The following is a 21724-nucleotide window of genomic DNA, read 5'->3' as shown; positions in this document are numbered from 1 at the left end:
CAACAGGGTGATATGACCACGGAATCTCTGCTCTTTTAATCTTTACAAGCTGCATAAAATGGAAGGTTCTCCCCTAACATATGAGGTCATTTCTAGAGATAAGGAGCAAATACTAACAGAAGAGTTAAAGATTCTCATGTAGAATTTCACCTCTTGTAAAAGTAGGGGTGGGAGTCGAAGGGAGAAAGCAGATTGAATCTTAGCCAAACCCCATGAAGCTGCAAAGCCAAGAAATATCCAGAGCGATTTATGCACGAAGCCTCATGAAAATCAGCAGTGACTGTACAGCAAATGACAAACCCAATGAGTACTGAAAGAAGTGCCTAAGTGAACCTACACCTTTTTTCCCTTTAATTCTTTCTCCAACTGGCAATTACATTTCAATGGGCAGTGCTATTATTTATAAACACTGTGCTTTGTTCATCCAGTAAAGAGTTCTATCAAAGCAGAAAACACCCAAGGAGAAGACCATCACACCAGCCTACTTTTCCAATTAATCATACCCAAGCCTTTCAGCCTATAAAGACATATCCTAAAGTCAACTTGCCCGAGTTGCAGGGAGAGAGAAATAGCTTCTGAAATCCGCCTCGTAACTCGAAAGATGACAGCTAACCCTCCAAGGATGCTCAATGCCTTCATACTCCTTGGAGCTGGTGCTATGGAAGCAGGGAGTATCCATTAGCCCACCTGCCCCTAACCCCCAGATCTCAACCTCTCACCCACGCAGCAGGTGAGAGATGGTGGGGAGACAGGGATTGTGACATAAGCAAATGGCCTCAGGCTGATATATGTAAATGCCAAGCCAGGAGCTTCCTGGTAGGGACATGACCTGAGAAGTCCTCATAACAGCCAACCTCTTGCAACCTCCAAGGGGGAGGAGGAGCCCATCCCAGGAGAGCTGACAGCAGGATTCCGGTAGAGGAGGGCAGGTGACAATACTGTAGGAGCCATGGAGACGGCTATGTGTGTTTGCTCTCCCTGCTGCACATGGCAGAGGTGCTGCCCTCGCTTATGCTCCTGTCTGTGCTGCAAGTTCCTCTTCACCTCGGAGCGGAACTGCACCTGCTTCCCCTGCCCTTACAAGGACGAGCGGAACTGCCAGTGCTGCCACTGCACCTGCGCCGAGAACCCCAACTGCCACTGGTGCTGCTGCTCCTGGGCCAATGACCCCAACTGCAAGTGCTGCTGCTCGGCCAGCAGCAACGTCAAGTGCTATTACTATGAGAGCCGCTGCTGCCGCCATGTCACCTTCACCTTCCACAAGGGCCGCCTCAGGACCATCCGCGTTTCGTAAGTGCTGAGCACCCCAGGTGGGCCGCACTGGCTCAGAAAACTGGGGGCCCCCTGCTGGCTGTGGAGTCCACAGGGCAGGCCAGTGTCCCTGCCCCAAGTCCATTTCTCTGTCTGAAAGAAGGAGACCAAGAATTTTGTAAAATTAAGTGTGTCCTAAACAGTTCTTGACCACATATAGACCTGAGTTTCAAATCCACACTCCACCATCGTGTGCCTGCGCATCATGCTCTCCTGAGCATCACTCTCTCACCTGAGTGTCACTCTCTCACCTGAGCATCACTCTGTCACCTGTGCAAAACAGCAACAGCTAGTACTCCATGCTCAAGCAGCTTGCCAGGCACTGCCTGTGTGACCCCACGTAACCCTCGTCCTGTGCTCACCCTACCTCATGCCTCTAAGAAGTCTGAGGAAAGCGAGCCTCTGAGAGGTTAAGTTGCCTAAGATCATATAGCCAGCCAGATGCACTCAGGATTTGAACCCAGAGTCTGTGTATTCTTAATTTGAAAATGCACTACTGTAAAACAGAGAGAATACATGCCATGGCTCATGGGCATGAGGATGAATGCTTGTGCTTTGTAACCTGCCATGTGACATAGAAAGATAAATTGCTCTTCTTCTTCCTCCTCTGAACTCTTGACATCTGCAATGCTTATTAGAAAAGCAATCACTTTCCCAGGGCGCTGCTGACCCATGGCCTAGAGACAGGCCCAGGTGGTTGTGTATTCCCGCCAGCCTTCTCTTTGTTCCTACCCAGAGGGCATGCCACTGAGGGTCACAATCACTCTTTGAGGACATTAAGCCTCTGTATCAGGCATTGAATATCTTCCTCTTGCACCAACCAAACCAGTCTTTTTTAAAAAATATATATATTTTATTGATTTTTTACAGAGAGGAAGGGGGAGAGAGATAGAGAGTCAGAAACATCGATGAGAGAGAAACATCGATCAGCTGCCTCCTGCACATCTCCTATTGGGGATGTGCCCGCAACCCAGGTACATGCCCTTGACCGGAATCGAACCTGGGACCTTTCAGTCCGCAGGCCGACACTCCATCCACTGAGCCAAACCGGTTTCGGCCAAACCAGTCTTTTTATGTCACACATGAGGGGAGTCCGGAGTGCCAGAGACAGACTTCTTAGAGACATAAGTTCAAAGTTTGGCGCTATGACAGGATTTGGAGAGGCAGGTTTGAAACCTTACAAGGTCAGAAAAGCACATCTGTGAGCCAAGGTTCAGTGAATTTGGAGGCGAATACAATCCATCTTGCATGTAAGCACTTAGTAGATGCTTAATGAACATTACTCTCTGCTTGTGGTCCTCTTATGGTCCTTGCATGAGTAACAAACCCAGAAGTGTGGGTGCAGAAGTTCTAAGGTGTAGTGTCCACACCTCCCTCTCCTCTCAACTGCCCCATTTTCTGTGCATTGGCCAGGAGAGTCCCTGAGCCCATTTCAACAGAGGAGGGATGACACTGGTGCTTTGGGAAGATGCCTTAAGTCAGTAGCTCCCAAACTTTGCCTCGCATTGGAATCACCTAGGAATCTATATATAAAAAAGGCTAATATGCAAAGTGTCCCCGCAGGAGTTCAACTGGAAGTTCGATTGCTCTCTATGACGTGCACTGACCATCAGGGCGAGGCACAGACTGAAGGAAGGCTCCAGACAACAGCCAGCAGCCAGGGAAGGGAGGCCCTGACTGGCAGCCGGAAGGAAGGCCCCAGCTGGCAGCCGGAAGGCCCCAATAGGCCCTGAGCCCCAGTCAGGCATAGGGACTCTACCCGTGCATGAATTTCGTGCCCTGGGCTTCTGGTCTTTTTATAAAATAGTGAGGCCTGGCCCCCATCCCCAGTCATTCTGATTTTATTGGTCTGGAGTATCACCTGGGCATCAGAATTTTAAAAGTTCCCACTCCACCCCCAGTGATTCTATAATGCAGAATGGCCTGGATAGTATAAGGAGGGAAGTCAGGTGATACAAAGAGAACCAGGTGGAGGAACAGGTCTGAATTTGGGAGAGGGAGAAAGCCATGCAGAGGAGCAGAGGCTGGATGTCTCAATAAGAAGATAAGACTGCTGGGCTAGCTGATGGTGTTGGCATGAGATCACTGCTCCTGAATGCGCAGGTCTATGCCTGAGGCTTTCAGAAGATGGTCAGAGTTGCTGTTACAGGTGTCAGGAGATTGGCTCTTGGTGCATGGAGATTTGTCTTCCATCTGCCCTCTTTCCTGGTTTCTGAACCACCGTCTCCCTGTCCCTCACCACTACTTACTGCTCAGCATCTTGCTCATCCCACCCCATTCTGGCCCATCCATCCTTCTCTGCCTTACTCATTCCTTTTCCACCTCCACCCCAGCTCCCTGGACCATTTACCACCTGACTCTTAGCTCCTCTCTCCTTTTTCTTACCCCAACAACACCTTCCCTCCCTTCTTTCTGATTTTCAATGCTGTCTCCCTTTATATTACATCTTGATTCTCAGAGCCACCTTATCAAATTAGAAAGGTCCATGCAGCTAACAGGTGTACAATGGAGCTGTTCCTCCGGGTGATCCCTTCAGGACCCAGGCAGGAGGCTGGGAAGGCCGAGAGGGAACATGACTGAGAATATTGAGGCCTGTGTGCCTAGAGCCCAGCATCTAAATCCTAAGGGATGAGCTTTCCAGGTGCCTGAGACTCCACCAGGGGCACTCTCTGTCACCACAGGGCCATTCATTCCAGAATACTTGAGTAGCAACTTTGACTGTCTGGGATCTGAGATATAGGTCCCTGGCCAAGGGAATGGGGAAGGAGATAGGGGCGTATAGGGACGACAAGAAGGCAAAAGCAGAAGAGAACACACCCACAATGTCAGGATCAATACCCAAACATCTCTAATGTAAACAGAGGAAACGAAATAGAAACAGTCATAAGCTGTGTGTCTGTGTATGATACCGCCATCCCCACAGCTAATTCATTTATTTCCATAAATTGCTTTTCCCCAATTTGCACTTGAATTTTACAAGTATGCTTTTATTTTGTTCAGAATTCTGATAGTCCTTGAAATCAGCCTCAGATATTAGACAAATAAAACACACACAAAAACAATACAAACACATACTTTCATGGTTTCGCTCATTGCTTTTCTCTACTGTGGACATCGGCTGGCTAGTACCAGAGGGTAGTACTTGCAGTGGCCACATCTATCGAATGTTGTTTAGTAGGTACCAGCAGTTAAGCACTTATCATGGATTAGCTCATGCAGACTTTGTAAAATTCTCACAAAAGAAGTAGTATTGCCAGCCTCAATTTACAGATGAGGAAACTGAGAATGAGAGAGGTTAAGAAACTCATCTCAAAATTGTACCTCTACTCTAGTGCATTCTACCATGTGCAATCCGCCCAGGTCCTTAGTTCTTACTTGCCTAGTGGCGAGACCCCAGGTTTTAGGCTTCGCTCAAACACCGACCTCCTGGTCTCCTGGAAAGGACTTTTCCCATCCTCTTTGTGTTCCATCCTACACAATAATGACGTCAATGCCCTCCAGGCAAAACCCACCAACACCACATCTGTAGTTGGACAAAACTGGATTCATTGCCTCATGGCAACAAGTGAGAACACGCACCATGGTTAAATGTGAGGTGTCTCAATAAGAAGGCATCAATAAGTTATGATAGGTTCACATTAAGTGAGGGTGCAGGGATGAATCTGCTGTTGGTATATTAGTAAATCGCGTCTAGAAGGTGGAAAGAACAGAGAGAGCCTAAGGCTGCAACTGGTGAAAAAGCAGCGGTCACTCCCATTAACCAGGAGAGGAGATGTTTGGTATTTGTGTGGTTTGGATAATGTTCTTGCTCTTGTCCGACTTTAAAGATGATGAAGTGGTCTTGTGTGTGCTTTGTTTCATCAGCGTCCCAGAAAGGCCTTGCCTGGTGGTGGTGTTCTGGGATAACTGTTATGACCACAGAACATCAGAGTGGGCTGATACTGCCAGGCCAGTTTCCAAGGCTTTTCTCTTGCTCAAACTTAACAACAAATACTGAGTTCAGGGCTTCTCTCAGGTCGTGCAGGTATTCAATTCAATTGTAACCCTCAAGAAACCCCCTAGTGTGGGTACTAGTTTTATAATGAGGAAACGGGCAAAGACAGGTTCATTGACTTTTCTGAGGTCCCCCCACGTAAACACAGTGGAGGCAGGTTTAGAACCCTGACAGCCTGGCACCCAGCCCATGCTCCTCGCCATCCCGCGGGCCTGCCCCTTGGGAGCCCCCCGCCACTTTCCAAGGTGGAGAAATGACGCAAGCCCTGGAGCCCGCCTTCTGAAGCCCTCCCTGTGTTTGCTTCTCCTTTCAGCTCCAAAACCGCCCTGCGCATCGGGAGCAGCGATTCGCAATTGGATGAGATAAAGCTGACCACGTCGGGGAAAAGCCACCTGGTCGACCATCTCTTGTGTCCCATGTGCAACCGGCTGCGCCTGCATTCATTCATGCTGCCCTGCAACCACAGCCTGTGCGAGAAGTGCCTGCGGCAGCTGCAGAAGCACGCAGAGGTCACTGAGAACTTCTTCATCATCGTCTGCCCGGTGTGCAGCCGCTCGCACTGCATGCCCTACAGCCACAAGATGCAGCTGCCCGAGAACTACCTGCACGGGCGCCTCACCAAGCGCTACATGCAGGAGCACGGCTACCTCAAGTGGCGCTTTGACCGCTCCACCGGGCCCATCCTCTGCCAGGTCTGCCGCAGCCGGCGCATCGCCTACAAGCGCTGCACCACCTGCCGCCTCAACCTGTGCAACGACTGCCTCAAGACCTTCCACTCAGACGTGGCCATGCAGGACCACGTCTTCGTGGACACCAGCACCGACGACCAGGATGAGAAGATCTGCATCCACCACCCGTCCAGCCGCATCATCGAGTACTGCCGCAACGACGACCAGCTGCTCTGCACCTTCTGCAAGACCTCCTTACACAACGGCCACGACACGGTCAGCCTCATCGATGCCTGCTCTGAGAGGTCTGCCGCACTCTTCAGCGCCATTGCCAAGTTCAAAGCAGGTTCTGGTCCCCCTCTCTCCCCTCCTCTCCAGAATAGCACTGAACTAGGCTGCGTCACTGGCTTGGTGCCCATACCTGGCAACTACCACCAGCCGTTAACCTTCCTGTGCCTTGGTTTTCTCATCTATAAAATGGGGATAAATAGTAATACCTCCCTCATGGTGTGATTATGAGAATTAAATAAAAAAAAATTTAAGAAGGAAGAAGGAAGGGAAGGGAAGGGAAGGGAAGGGAAGGGAAGGGAAGGGAAGGGAAGGGAAGAAAGAAAGAGCAGAGAGAAATCTGACACATAAGAAATCCATAAAGATTCTATAATCCTAGATATAACCTTCGTGACCTTGGGCCCTATTTTCCCCTTTGAAAGATGGAGAGTTTGATCCTATGGTGTCCTGAAGGTCTGTGGGCCTTTCTAAGTTGTTCTGTCACTAGGTTCAAACTTGTTCTTAAGGACTCAATTCACTTTCTGGGGAGATGCCATGAATATGCATTTTAAACAGATCTCCAGGTAATTCAAAAGCCAGTGATCGGAGGGCCCTGGAGAGAAGTCGAGTGTTTGAAGCTGTGGTGTCACCCCAGCTACACACTGGCACTGCCCAGGGAGCCTTACTAACTAGGACCAGCAGCAGTAGCATCTCACCGGGGCTGGGGAGACAGCACCCCATCCTGTCTACATGGAAATCTGCATTTTTATCAGAATCCCCAGAAGATTCCCTGCATTAGTTCGAAACCTAGCTGCAAAGTTCCTCCCCTGAATTCCTGAGCCCCAACTTAGGCCAATTTAGAGTCTCAGCAGGTGAGGCCGAGAGAAGAGCGGTTTTTACAGTTTCCCAGATGATTCTGGTGCTCACAGAGGGCTGAGAACCACAGCTGGAGCAACAGAAAGCGCATCCTTTGGAGTTAGACAAAAATTAGGGACAGGCTCTCATTTCTCCCACTTACTTGCTGTGTGACACTGGACAGTCACGTAACCTCCCTGAGCCTTTGATTCCTCATCCATAAATGGGAACAATATCTTCCTGGTAGAAAGATATGTGTAATATATCATAATATATGGATATGATCCATAATTTGTGTAATGCGTGGGTCTGGCACATACAAATGTTTAATTTAAAATAATAGCCACATTTAAGTATATTGCCTGAAAGAGACCTTGACTGGACTTTTCTCTAAGACCAGCTCTTGCAAAGCTGTCATATTTGTAAGGGGGAGGGGTGCTTCTGGCCTCCTCCTTCCTCCTCTCCTGGCGCTGCCCCTTTCCCCTCCTCTATGAAATTTTTATCCTGCCTCTCAGGACTTTGCTCTACTTAAGCTTAATCCCTAATAAAGCAAGAAGTATCCTATCCAAGTATCGTTGACAGTGAGTGACTATTGAATAGTTAAATAAATTAATGCATAAAGTGGAATTTCAGCTGCCATAAGTCACAGTAGGGCTTGCATTTGGGGAGGGCAGGGGGCACTCCTCAGCACCACTGCAAGCCCACCCTGAGAGTTTCCTGTTTGGCCCCCATCTGCTTCACCACCTCATTCTTTCTGGTCCAGTGGGAGGCAGGAGGTGGGCAAAGAAAATGGGGACTTCAGGAAGTAGGCCAGAGAGTAACAGTGCTGATAGCCCCTCCCCACACACACAAAAAATGTTAGAACATGGGACATAATGGCTTTCACTCAACAAATACCTTTCAAGCACCTCCACACATCCTGGTCATAGTAGTAACTAAGACAGCCTTGGGCCCTGCCCTCCTGGTCTGACAGAACTCCAGGGTTTCTCTACTCAAATGCATGTTTTTGTGACAATGACCACCACCCACAAAGGTCCAGCTTACTATGGACCCATGACTATGTTAAGAACCAAGTGCAAAAAAGACTTGATCACCCCACTCCTGAGTACAATTTGGTGAGGACTGTAGCTCAACTCACTGCAGAGGTGGCCCTTCATGGGAAGGAGCTTACTTTGGAATAGGTCACATGTCTTCAAGTTGCTACCTAATGCCTAAGTCCCTGTAAAGCTAGCAAAGGTGCCCATTTCACAGATAGAGACATGCTACGTGCTTTCCTGGGCTGCAGTATCATTGGATTTATGAGTGCCCTGTACATCCATGCCCTCTCATATTCATAGCTGTAATCCTAATGCCTAGGAAGGCATGTGCCATGGACTGGGTGTCCAGTCAATGTTTGTTGAATGACTAAACGAACTTAAAATCCAAATACCATGGGTGAGGATGCAGGATGGATTGGGTTCTCCTTAAAGTGTAACAGCAGACCCTTTATTGGAAGGAAGTGGGGGAAAGGCAAGAGAGGGAGCCCAGATGAATCCGAGAGAGTAGAGTCCCCCGGCAGAGAAAAAAGGCATGTGAAAGAGCAGCCCTGTTGTCGAGGGCTGCGTTTTCGGTGAATGAGGCAGGGCAACATTTAGAAGAAGTCACCAGAAATTTAGTCCTTTCTCCTACCCCTGCAAAAGCTTAGCCTTCACACAGGGAACACCAGTCACTTCCTGTTGTCACATCTTCTCAAGTCCAATTTGCTGACAAGTGAAGTCTGGTGAAAATTCCTATCAAGGGTGGCCTTGAACTTCCAACTTCAGACTCAAGGCCACAGGGATTACTGTTATAAGATAGAAGTGTGCCAGGGAAGGGTGACTGTTATATCTGAGGGAAGTACTAGAGAAGGAGGAAGAGAGGAGTATACTGAGGAAGGCCAAGTGCATTTTATAAATCATTTTATGAAGTGCGTTCTGGTGTGTTTCAGCCAACCTACAAGTGCCTTCCCTGCCTCCCCACCCTCTTCCTTGGAGTCCAAGGTAATTTGCTCCAGTTTACTACAGGCTTTGACATCTGGGGAGATGAAAACTTTAACAGAAGTTACTAACTTCGTTGTTTTGCAGTCCGATATGAAATTGATAATGACCTTATGGAATTCAACATTTTAAAAGGCAGCTTTAAAGCTAACAAGGAGGCAAAGCGAAAAGAGATCAGAAATGGATTTCTCAAGCTACGCAACATCCTACAGGAAAAGGAGAAACTGATCATGGAGGAGGTAGAGAATCTAGAAGTGTCCAGGCAGAAGGAGATTGAAAAATATGTGTACGTCACATCCACGAAAGTGAATGAGATGAACGGCCTGATCGCCTACTCCAAGGAAGCTCTCAAGGAGACAGGCCAAGTGGCGTTCCTGCAGTCCGCCAAGATTCTGGTGGAGCAGATCGAGGACGGCATCCAGAGCACCTACAGGCCCGACCCACAGCTCCGGCTACACTCCTCGCAATGCCTGCCCTTGGACTTTGCTGAGCTCTCCAGTGCCATCCATGAGCTCTTCCCCATGGGACCCAAGAAGGTATGCTCCTCAGGGGACTCCCTGCCCTCCCCCTACCCCACCCACTCAGAAATGATGATTGCCAGGAAGGTCACTTTCAGCACCCACAGCTTGGGCAACCAGCAGATATACCAGCGAAGCTCCTCCTTATTGTCCTTCAAAACCACCGGGGGAGAGAAGGTCAAGGCGGGTCTGGAGGCCTATGGGCGAGCGCAGTCCACCGCACCTGCCAAAACCACAGATGGCCTCTACACCTACTGGAGTGCAGGGGCAGAAAACCAGTCTCTACAGAACAGCAGCAGCTTCCACAACTGGTACTCGTTCAACGAATGCCCTGTGAAAACCCCAGGCCCAATTGTTATCTACCAGACTCTGGTGTATCCAAGAGCTGCCAAGGTGAGAAAAAAGCTCTAGGCTATTGGTTCTCAACCTTCTGGCCCTTTAAATACAGTTCTTCATGTTGTAACCCAACCATAAAATTATGTTCGTTGCTACTTCTTAACTGTAATGAATCGTAATATAAGTATCTGATATGCAGGATGGTCTTAGGCGACCCCTGTGAAAGGGTCGTTCGACCACCAAAGGGATCTCGACCCACAGGTTGAGAACCACTGCTCTAGGCTCTGTGGGGAAGGTGAGGGTGTGGGGTGTGGAATGGACGTGGGTAGTCATTAGTGCTTTGACCTCTGGGGTCTGGTTGCTCAAAATGGCGCCTCTGGACTCTTTGTGGTCAATCCATTCAAGAGGGATACATTTCTGAAATCTAAGCAGCCCAAGACTGGCTTAGAGCAAACAATGTAATTAACTCATAGTGGGAAATATGTCTAAAAGCCCAAATCCCACTTCAAAGGCAGCTTCTCTATTGAAAGAGAACCCAAGGCCAGAAGCAAAATAAGTTGAACAGACTGTTTGGAAAGTGTAGTATTTCCTAGAGGAAGGCCTATAATAGTAGAGAGAGCCAGAAATTGGGATTAGAACTGCAGGTTCCATTATCTATCAGCTATAATTCCACTAAACTGCTACCATTCCTCAAGAAAATACCCAGACTCAGCATGATTTGGAAAGATTGGAGGATAATCCCCACTGGCATTCCAATTCTTATCTCATAAGATTCAACTTTTTGTGGGGAGTAGAGGGTTGGATCTCTCACAAACTCTACAACAGCCACCATCTGGCTTCAGGGTCATGGCCTCTACTTGATTCTCTTGGCCTAACTTAGACAAATAGCCTTTCCTTGTTAAATTCCTTTTAAATCCAGCTGAACCTAAATTGAACTGTTTGTAGAATACTCTGTTAAAGTTTAGGGAAGAAAAAAGATTAACATGAAACTAGATACTATTCTACTAGAGGATATCTTCTCTCGTCTTAGGATTCCCTACAAGGACCTCTCCAAGGCAAGCCCATGGCCTGCTTCCCTGTGGCAGAGCTCACCCTTTGCCCCCATAATCTGAGAACACTTCCAAATACCTTTAGCATCCTTGAAGTCTAAAGTAGGAGTGCTCAAATATGAATGTGCACTTGGGTATCTTGTTAAAATGCTGGTTCTGTTTCAGTGGGTCTCAGCAGGGCCTGAGATTCCTCATTTCTAACAAACATCTAGGTGTTGCAATTGGGCTGATCTGCAGGCCATACTTTGTATAGGGCCTTAAAACAATAAAATGAAAGCCAGATACAAGCCAAGCTATCCTTTTCCTCTCCCCTAAGACACCACAATCTATGTTTTAGAGGCTATAATTGATACTAAGAATGATCTTATGCTGCAACATGGGACATACCCTCCCATAAGCCATCAAAGCCAAGTATTTCTGCCCTTCACATAAGAGATACCACAACTGAGGAGCTAAACCTACACTTCCAAATGGTACTAGATCAGCAAAGGCTGCAGCTCAGGGATGATATTAGGTCTCATCTCCATGCAATTCAGGCCTCTTGGGAGGTTGGCAGGCTCTTGCCCCAGAAGGAAAGGGCTGGTGATGTCTGCTCTCTGCTTGGGCTTGGAGAACAGTCAGTCACTCCATGCCACCTATTAGTGGTCCCTGAATGAGCTCAAGAAAGGAGCCTAACCCAGCCAATGTGGTTCGGTTGGTTGAGTGTTGTCCCATGCACTGAGTGGTCACCAGCTCAGTTCCCAGTCAGGCCACATGCCCAGGCTGTGGGCTTGATCCCCAGTAGGGCATGTGCAGGAGACAGCTGATCAATGGTTCTTGCTCATAGATGTTTCCATCTCTCTCCTTCTCCCTCTCTAAATATATATATAATAAAAGGGTAATATGCAAATTGACCGAACAGCAGAACAACTAGTCGCTATGATGCACACTGACCACAGGGGGCAAACGGTCAACACAGGACCTGCCCCTAGCCCTCAGGCCCCGATCGCCCTATTGGAGCCTGCGGGCCAACCTCTCAGTCCCTTCCCCAGGCTGGCAAGCTCCAATCACCTGATAGTAAACAGGGAACCAGGGGTGAGTGGCAGTGGGCGGGGAGAAAGAGAGAGAGAGAGAGAAGGAGAGAGAGAGAACTAGAGGCCCAGTGCATAAAATTCATGCATTGGGGGGGAGGTCCCTCAGCCCGGCCTGCACCCTCTCACAGTCCGGGACCCCTTGGGGGATGTCTAACTGCCTCTCGCAATCTGGGACCGCTAGCTCCTAACCACTCGCCTGCCTGCCTGATCACCCCTAACCAGTCACCTACCTGCCTGCCTGATTACCCCTAACCACTCGCCTCCCTGCCTGATCACCCCAATCACTCTACCTGCCTGATTGCCCCTAACCACTCGCCTGCCTGCCTGCCCCTAACCACTCTGCCTGTCTGTCTGATTGCCGCTAACTGCTCGCCTGCCTGCCTGATCATCCCTAACCACCTCTGCCTTGGCCCCGCTGCCGCGGCTTTGTCTGAAAGGACGTCTGAAATGACATCCAGAGGGTCATTTGGCTGTCCGGTCTAATTAGCATATTATGCTTTTATTATTATAGATATACTAGGTGCCCGGTGCACAAAATTCGTGCACTGGGTGGGGGGGGGGAGTGTCCCTCAGCCCAGCCTGCCCCCTCTCACATACTGGGAGCCCTCAGGTGTTGACCCCCATCACCCTCCAATCGCAGGATCGGCCCCTTGCCCAGGCCTGACGCCTCTGGCCTAGGCGTCCGGCCCGGGCAGCGGGGACCTGCAGCTGCAGTGGCCCCGCGATCGTGGGCTTCGCTTTAGGCCCAGGCAAGGGACCCCTAGCTCCCGGGACTGCCAGCTTTGACCGTGCCCAGCTCCCATCGCTGGCTCCACCCCTACTTCCTGCTATCACTGGCCAGGGCGGAAAAGGCGCCTGATTCTCCGATCATGGCTGGGGGGCAGGGCAAAGGCGGCCCCAGGGCTGCCTTTGCCCTGCCCCCCAGCTCTTAGCTCCCCCCTGGGTTTCTGATCACTGTCAGTGGCAGGGGGCTTCTTCCTGCTTTCCCTTTCACCTCCCTGCATTGTGCCTACATATGCAAATTAACCGCCATCTTGTTGGCAGTTAACTGCCAATCTTAGTTGGCAGTTAATTTGCATATAGCCCTGATTAGCCAATGAAAAGGGTATCGCTGTACGCCAATTACCATCTTTCTCTTTTATTAGTGTTGATTTTTAATTCTAAAGTTTAAAAAAAGAAAGGAGCCTACACAGGAAAATCTAGTCATGTCATAGACTGTCAAGAGAGTGGTATTTGATGGGAAAATATCCTTGATCCCTATGTTAAGATCATGGAATGGAATTCACACAGAAATCATAGTGCTTAATAATGCAGAAGATGAAATCTCTCAAATGATGGTTGACTAACAGTCCCCTTTAGGCTTTTGGCATAGAAAGTATTCTTAAAATTTGAGTTATGTATCTTAAAAATCCTAAGGAGTTTTTATAAAACTCAATTTTACTTTCAGAAATTCCTCCCAAAGAAATGATTAAAAATTCAGATCAAGATTCATGCCCAAACATGTTTATTGCACCATTATTTATTAAAGGATAACATTAGAAACAACCTAAATGTTCGACTATAGAAGGACTAAATCATTTGTGGGGCAGTTATTAAAATGGTGCATTACTGAATTTTTAATGACGCAAGGAAATATATAATAAGTGAAATAAAGCAGGAATCAAAGTAATGGAATCCAAATTACATGTATTTCTGTGTTTGTATATATTCAAAAATTGGAAAAAAATAATAATTATTCATTGAATTGTGGGATTATGTGTAATATTTATTTTCTTCCCTTATAACTTTTCTGTATTTTCTAAGTATTTCACAGTGAGTACATTTATTTTGATAAGCATAAAAATAACTTTCATTAAGTTTTAAAAGAATAAAAAAAACCTTCATTGACACAGACAATAGTACGGTGATTACCAGAGAGAAAGGGGGTATGGGGGAGATAGAAAATAAATGGTGATGGGAAGGAAACTTCATTTTGGCATCTTTCTGTTCTTGAAACACAATATAATATACAGATGATGTGTTGTAGAATTGTATACCTGAGATCTGTATAATTTTATTAATCAATGTCACCCCAATAAATTTAATAAAAATTTATAAATAAAAAAAGAAGAGACTCCAAAGAACTCTGTTACCCCCTCTGCCAAGTGAGGACACAGGGAGAGAAAGGATGTCTATGACCCTGGAAATAGGCCCTCACCAGACACTAAATCTGTAGGTGCCTAAATCTTGGACTTTTAGCCTTCATAACTATGAAAAATAAATGTCTGTGTGATTGGTTGTTTTTAAGAGTAATTATAAATTAATTTTATAAATACTACAACACTTATTAAAACGTAAATAAAGCATGTAATATCTATTTAAAAATACAATTATTATAGACTATTTACATGCTAGGTACAATCTGCCAATTGATACTTGTTAATATATCTCTTCCCAAGGATTAATATTTTATGCTTTGAGTATGAACATATATCCTCTATTTCTTAAATAAGTCAGTTCACCTCTGTGGGACTCTGTGTATTTTTGGTATATAAAATAGAGGGTTGGAATATATACACTTTTCATCTTGTAGGATTCTGTGCTTCCTTTGGAATTTGCTTAAAGTAAGGTTTCTGAGCCTCAACTGTAAAATGGGATAATAAAATCTCCCTTCCAGGGGGTTGTGAGGATGAAGTGAGTTAAGAATGTCTGGCACAATCTGATGCATGATGGGTGTGTAATAAATGGTAGTTACCTTATTAGTGGTGTTAGGAGGACTACGGTCACCTCCATGGAACAGAACTTAGAAGAGCATCTTTCTGTTCTTGAAACACATCACAAGTTTCAGTCAGGCCTCATAACACAGCCTTTCACTACTGTTGCACAAGATCTAACTCAAAGTCAGCAGCTAGAGGTGGTGGGGTCAGCTTAAACTCCCCCCACAGATAGTCAATGACACAAATCTTTATGGGAGAGAAAGCTGAAAGGTGTGTGCTAGGACCACACCCACATGTTCATTTCTCCATAGGTTTACTGGACATGCCCGACAGAAGACGTAGACTCTTTTGAGATGGAATTCTATGAAGTCATTTCTTCCCCTCCAAACAATGTGCGGACAGAGCTCTGTGGACAAATTCGAGACATAACGCAGCAGAGTCTGGAGCTGCACAACCTGACCCCCAACACCGAGTATCTGTTTAAAGTCAGAGCCATCAATGATAGTGGTCCTGGGCAATGGAGTGACATCTGCAAGGTACTGTGCACATTCCTTTCTGACAGATTTTCACTGTAAGCTCTGGATGCAGGCAGGTCTGCTAGGATGATCATGATGCCACAGAACCCACCCTGTATGTGGCTGCCCCTTCTAATCTCAGAAAACTTAACTTAGGGCCTCAACCGACTTTGCAAATGTGGCCTAAGAATCAGTTTGATTAAAAAAAAACACACATTTGTGCTAGGCGTTGTGTTAGGTTGTAGAGATTCAGAGGAAAATAAGACATAATCTTTGCCTTCAGAGTCTAGTAAACAAAGAGTCATGGTGTGAGAAGGACAAAAAAAAAGGGGGGGTTACCTATTAGCCCTGGTGGTGACTGAAACTAAGGATTAGGTGTCAGATTTAACAAATACAAATACAGGATGCCCAATTAAAGTGAAACTCACAAGCAAACAACAAATATTTTTAGTATATGTATATTTGGGATACAGATAGCTAAAAAAAATTTACTTGCTGCTTAGCTAAAAGTCAAGGAAAGCCACTGAAGGGTCAGGATGGACGCCACAAAACAGGGTGCCAGGTGATCCCTGCGCTCTTTATGATGCAAGGCTGGCTCGTCCATAGAGCCCCAGGGACATACATTCATGAGTACAATTTTATGGATATTCAGAGGAGGAAAGGAAGACAAATACCAAGACTGTGCAGAGCTATCTTACAGTACAACAATGACAGTATTCTTTGCAGTTTGAGTAGATTATGTTTTCATCAGGAATTTTTTAGAAAGAAAGAGATTAAGTCCATCCATTTCAGCTTTTGGAAAGGGAAATTTATATAGATAAATAGAACAAACTGATGTCTGCCAGAGGGGAGGGGAGTTGGAGGACTGCATGAAAAGGGGGAAGGGACTAAGAAGTACCAAGTGGTAGTGACAAAACAGTCACAGGGGTGTAAAATACAGCCCAGGGAACATAGTCAGTAACACTGTAAAAACTATGTATGGTGCCAGGTGGGTACTTGAATTCTCAGGGGGATCACTGTGTAAATTATGTAACTGTCTAACCACTCTACTGTATACATGGGAACTAATATAATATTGCATGTCAACTGGAATTGAAAAATAACATATTTTAAAAAGGGAAATTTATAGTACAAAGAGAGGGGAGTCTCATGAGACCACTTCCAGCCAGGGCATGCATATGACACCCAAGGGAACTAGAAGATCATTGTTTCTCTCAGGCTCAATCTCTCTCTCTCTCTCTCTCTCTCTCTCTCTCTCTCTCTCTCTCTCTCTCTCTCTCTGACTGGTGACATTCCCTTTCTTTCTGGTCCATTGTTTGCAGAAGAGAATCTGATGGGTTGCTACCTCTAGTGATAAAAGGAAACAGGAGGTAGAGTGTGGACAGGAGTCTACCAGTAGCAGGCCTCCTGCCAGGAGCGGGGGGAGGCTCTCTACTCCCTCCAGGTAGCCAGCTCTTGGGATCATGCTCTGTTTCTGGAGCCCAAGACCCCCATAGGCCCCCTCCGTCTCCCCCAGAGGTCAGACACCCACATGGGAAGGAGGTGGGAAGGAAAGGCTGTTCCTCCTGCCACACCCCAGCCAGTCACTGTGTCGGTCAGTTGCCCCAGAGCCCTTCTTGTTGCTACTTTTCTCTGCAGAGCCTGGAACACCCACAGCTCCTACCACATTTCACAGCATGTCCTCTGACCATGATTTTTCCTTCAATCTAACGTCATCTGCCTTCTCATTTAAAAAAAAAATTTCCTCAAAAATGTGCCCATGAAGAGCACTCAGTACTGTTACTAATTTTTTTCAGTGTTATCCTCTGACGTTTTTATTTTTTAAACATATTTCTGTTGATTTTCAAGAGAGAGGAAGGGGGAGGGGGGAGAGGGAGAGAAACATCAATAAGAGAAACATCTACCAACTGCATCCTGCATACCCCCTACTGAGGATCAAACCTGCAATCCAGGCATGTGCCCTGACTGGGAATCAAACCAGGGACATGGGACAAAGCTCAACCAACTGAGTCACACTGGCCAGGGCTGCTCGGTCACTTTTAGATGCTAGGGAGAGAGATGGGGCTGGAAGACTGAAGTATGTTGGCTTTAAGTAGATGTCTGTCATCCCTCTTTAACTCCTTGAGAACGGAAGTCATGTGTGATTCATCTTTCTTTCTCCCACAATGCTTACCACAGCACTGTGCACAGAGCAGGCTCTTAATGGTTATTGAGTGAATACATGAGTGAAATGTGAGCAAACAAATGGATATATGAATGGATGTCTAAATTAAAGAGTGAAGAAATAAATTGATAGACAAAATTAATAATTACAAAGTAGCAAAAGCTGCCTGAAAGCTCCCAAGTGTCTTACACAATCAGTCAGGAATAACACTCCCCCTGAAATTGTGCGTATGTGATTAATCTGCCCTCCGTGTCTGGGAAGAAAACTCATCACAATCCTTTTGCTTTTTAACACAGTTTCTAAATGAGCAGAGCACTAATTAATGAGGTTTTCTGGAGGCTTCATTTTTACCAGAGTCACAGAGCTACAATATAGATTTTTCCTTCAGAAGTAATTCTTCCTCCCTCTCTGTGATTGTATTAGCATTCCAGGAGAACACTGGCTTCCTTAACATTTGTCATGATTTGCATAAGTAAAGGCTTCAATGGCAAATGAAAATAAGATGGTGTGTCTGAATGACATTTATAAAGCTTCATAAAAGTAATGACTTCAGCTCTTTCCTATAAAATCGAAATATTTTTCCTTTGGCATCAGTTCAGTGCAGGTATTCCTGAAAGGTTTCATTTAAAATGATGTAATGAGGCAGCAGAATCATTGCTTCTCTGAAATGCAATATTTCTATCAGATGTACTTTTGTAAAGGAAGTGAAATAGCACCTTTTGTATTTGATTTTCATAGTCTGGGGCTTGTTGATTTTTTTAAAGGGATTTTATTTGAAGTGTAGCATGTGAAGCATGAAAATTAACTTTAATACTTTTTAAAGGTGCCATTTATTGAAGGCGACGCTGTGTCAGACGCTGTATAGTCATGATCACTGATCATCTTAACTACTTGGCAGGTGGGGAGTTACAGCCTCCATTTTACAGATAAGGAAACTGAGGCTCACAGAGACAGAGTGTCTGGCCTCAGGTAACTCAAAGGAATTGAGTGGGAAGCTAGGTCTCCTCCAAGGCAGGAGCGCTTTGCCCCCGTGAACCGTAATCAGGTGCAGGGCAGGCTCCGCCCTGGGGACCTGGCACCTCATTCTGAGAGAACTTCATCCAAGCCAACAGCAATGAGGGCCAGACTTTGGTTTCTTTGAGAGGCGAGAACGTGCATTGGGAAGAACACTGGACTTGGGCTGGTGTACCCAACGCCGCCAGGCTGCAAGTGCTGTGAGGCCAGACCCATGCTGGCCTTACTCACCCCCTGGTCCGCAGTCCAAGCTGTGAGCCTCTAACGTCCAAGACCCTAATGATATTTTTGAAGGAATGGAGAAATCTGTTTGTAGGCAAGTCCTCTACCTTTTGGCCTCAGTTTCTCCTCCTGCTCTTCCTCTCATCCTCAATGTACCTGCTGACCACCATCCCCATTTCTGGAAATGGTCTCCTTACTTTGCCTATCTCCCTCTGACTTCAAATCACAGCAGACTTCCAAGAAGTCTCCCCATGACAAAGGTAACTTTCCCTCTAGGCACTGGTTTCCTGTTGCTGCTCAAACAAATTAGTGGCTAAAACAACATAAATGCATTTATTATCTGACAGTCTGGAGATCAGAAATCCAAAACGGGCCTTTTTGGGTAAAATCAAGGTGTCATCAGGGCTGTATTCCTTCTGGAGGCGGAGGCTCTAAGAGAAAATTCATTTTCTTGCCTTTTCCAGCTTTTAGCAATCCCCCACATTCCTCGGTTCAGGGCCCCTTCCTCCATTTTCAAAGACAGCACTGTCAGGCTGAGTCCTCACCCCTCACCCTGCCATCTCTCTGGTTCTCGCTGGCCTTAGACCCACCTGATGATCCAGAATAATCTCCCTGCCTAAAGGCCAGCTGAGCACCAACTTAATTCCCCTTTGCCACGGAACATGACACAGTCACATGTTCCCGGGACTGGGACAGGGACATCTTTAGGGGACATTATTCTGCCTACCACAATCTGTAAATCAGATGACCCAAGTTACATCAGATTTGGAGGTAAAAATTCAGACCCAACAATAGTCAAACTGGCGCTGTTCTGGGTCTTTCTTCAGGAAATGCGCCACCCCATCCCCACCCATCCTCTCAAATTCCTTCTGTCTGTACTGGAGTTCCCCCCACCCCACCCTGTGTCTGACTTGAGCACAGGTGGTCTTGCTGGCACTCTGAGTCTCTGCAGGGCTGCTCCCTCCCTGCTCGCTGCCTTCAGGATGGAACTCAGCCATAGATCAGGGTCTCCTGGCCTTCCTGGGCATCTTTCCTGGCTTCCATACAATGCTAGTTCTGGTTTGTCCTCTGTCCCTACTGCAGTGACTGGGGAGGACCAAGAGGGCTGGTTTATGGTGAAGCCCATCTGAGCTCACAGCCCCAACACTGTCATCAGCTCCCCTTCACACGAGGTGCCTTAAAGAACATGTAACCTAGTCTGTAAAAGCCCAATCCCACCACAAATTAGTTGTGAGACTTTAGAAAAACTACCCAATCCTTCTGAGCCTCAGTTTCTTCATCTATAAAATGGGGTCAGTGGCACCTGCCTCGTGTGATTGTCATGAGTTGTTAATGAAATGACGTGTGTAGCACCTGGCACACAGCAGGGGCCCAGCCTCGGGGAGCTGGGTTTCCCGGTGGCTGGCGCCATGGCTCTCGGCTTCTGCTTGCAGGTGCAGACACCCGATGGTCATGGGAAGAACCGAGCTAAGTGGGGCCTGCTGAAGAATATCCAGTCTGCCCTCCAGAAGCGCTTCTGAGCCCCCCCACCCCCCGCCACAGAGCAGGCAGCAACGTCAGAGACACACCACAAAATAGACATATAGACACACACATACGTATATGTATTTTCTCACCACGTGCTTCAATGAGGCTGCAGATGATGTTCCAGAACCAGAGCTGTTTCAGCAGGAATCTTCTAAGAACTAATAAAAGGAAATGCCTGATGACATGCCTCGCTGTTTGTTCATTATTATGACACAAAGATACAAAATAGTCAGCAAGTCTCCATGTCGCCATTAGCTCAGGCGTGGCCCTAAGTCCAAAATTCTGTGGTGTTTTGTCTGCAGCTCTGCCAGGCTGCGGGTGGTGAAAGGGCGCTCTGGGAGTCAGGCCCTGCTGTGCATTCTAACGCTAGTCTAACCAGCTTTCAGTGTGTGGACAAGTCGCTGATGGGCAGGGAGCTCATTACCTCACCATGCAGTCTATTTCAATATTAAGCAGCCACATTGTTAGAATGTTTTTCCAAATTATTGGGCCTGAACTTGCCTTTCCATAACTTTAATCCATGGCCTGAGGTCTGACTGAGTCATAAAGACTGAGAACTCCCCCTCTCCTCCCGCTCTACTCCTCTGGGGCCCAGAGCAAAGGAGGAGCAGGGAATGCCGAGTCCGAGGCTCCGCTGTGGGGTTTTGAAGCAAGGCCCCGAAAGCACGGCAGAGTCACCCGTCAGCTACAGTCTTGCTGAGCTTGTCCTGGCCCTTCAGACAATATGAAGCCCCTAGCGCTTCTTTTTTTTTTTTTTTTTATAAATATATTTTATTGGTTTTATAGAGAGAAAGGGAGAGGGATAGAGTTAGAAACACTGATGAGAAACTTCTATCAACTGCCTCCTGCACGCCCCCTACTGGGGATCAAGCCCACAACCAAGGTACATGCCCTTGATAGAATCAAACCTGGGATCCTTCAGTCCACTGGCTGATGCTCTACCCACTGAGACAACCCAATTAGGGAGCCCCCAGTGTTTCTTGCCTGTCAAGGCCCCATCTGCCTGGAATGACCCTCTTTCTAGAGCACACCCCATTTCTGATCCTGTTCAACCACTTCTCCCAGGCTTACTCTCCAGGTGGGGGTGACATGTCCCTCCTGCCACCCCTTCCCCTAAAGAGACAGGTTTCGGGTATTCCTGCCCATGGTACTCAGGAGCTCTCCTTGTCCCCCAAGCAAAGATAGTGTCTCATTTATTCTGTCCCAGTGCCAGGCTCAGTGGGGATCACATTGCACGCTGGTACCAGGTGAAAGGCCCTGGTGCTGGCAGGCAGGCACACACGCGACCCTCCTCTGAACACCCACCTGCTACGTGTCCATTTACACAGACATGGGCGTGAATGCAGAAAGGCACGGCAGCCGCTGGTCTCCACTTCCTCTGATCCCATCCTGTTCGGGAGCTGTCCCACTGGCAGCTGCCCCCTGGCCAGCCCACCTACCTTCACCCAGAGGACTGCTGCTTTGCAACCCTGTATTTTGCCCAGAGGCTCAGCATCAGAG

General features: G+C 47.2%; 1 protein-coding gene across 1 annotated transcript; it reads left to right on the top strand.

Annotated features, from left to right (window-relative positions):
* The first annotated feature begins 949 nt into the window (after positions 1-949).
* TRIM42 (tripartite motif containing 42) lies at positions 950-20217 on the top strand. The gene is made up of 5 exons (XM_059662910.1): positions 950-1290; positions 5619-6319; positions 9198-10021; positions 15094-15318; positions 20131-20217. The coding sequence occupies exons 1-5, from the start codon at positions 950-952 to the stop codon at positions 20215-20217; spliced, it is 2178 nt and encodes a 725-aa protein (XP_059518893.1).
* The last annotated feature ends 1507 nt before the right edge of the window (positions 20218-21724 follow it).

Source organism: Myotis daubentonii, chromosome 14, assembly GCF_963259705.1.
Source record: "Myotis daubentonii chromosome 14, mMyoDau2.1, whole genome shotgun sequence".
NCBI lineage: Eukaryota > Metazoa > Chordata > Mammalia > Chiroptera > Vespertilionidae > Myotis > Myotis daubentonii.
Note: the sequence above shows the minus strand (reverse complement) of the source record. Positions and strands in the feature narration are given on the sequence as shown.

Coding starts and splice junctions, on each gene's coding strand:
- TRIM42 (XM_059662910.1), top strand. CDS start 950: ATGGAGACGGCTATGTGTGTTTGCTCTCCCTGCTGCACATGGCAGAGG. Junction 6,320..9,197: donor CATTGCCAAGTTCAAAGCAG/GTTCTGGTCCCC, acceptor GTTGTTTTGCAG/TCCGATATGAAATTGATAAT. Junction 15,319..20,130: donor AATGGAGTGACATCTGCAAG/GTACTGTGCACA, acceptor TTCTGCTTGCAG/GTGCAGACACCCGATGGTCA.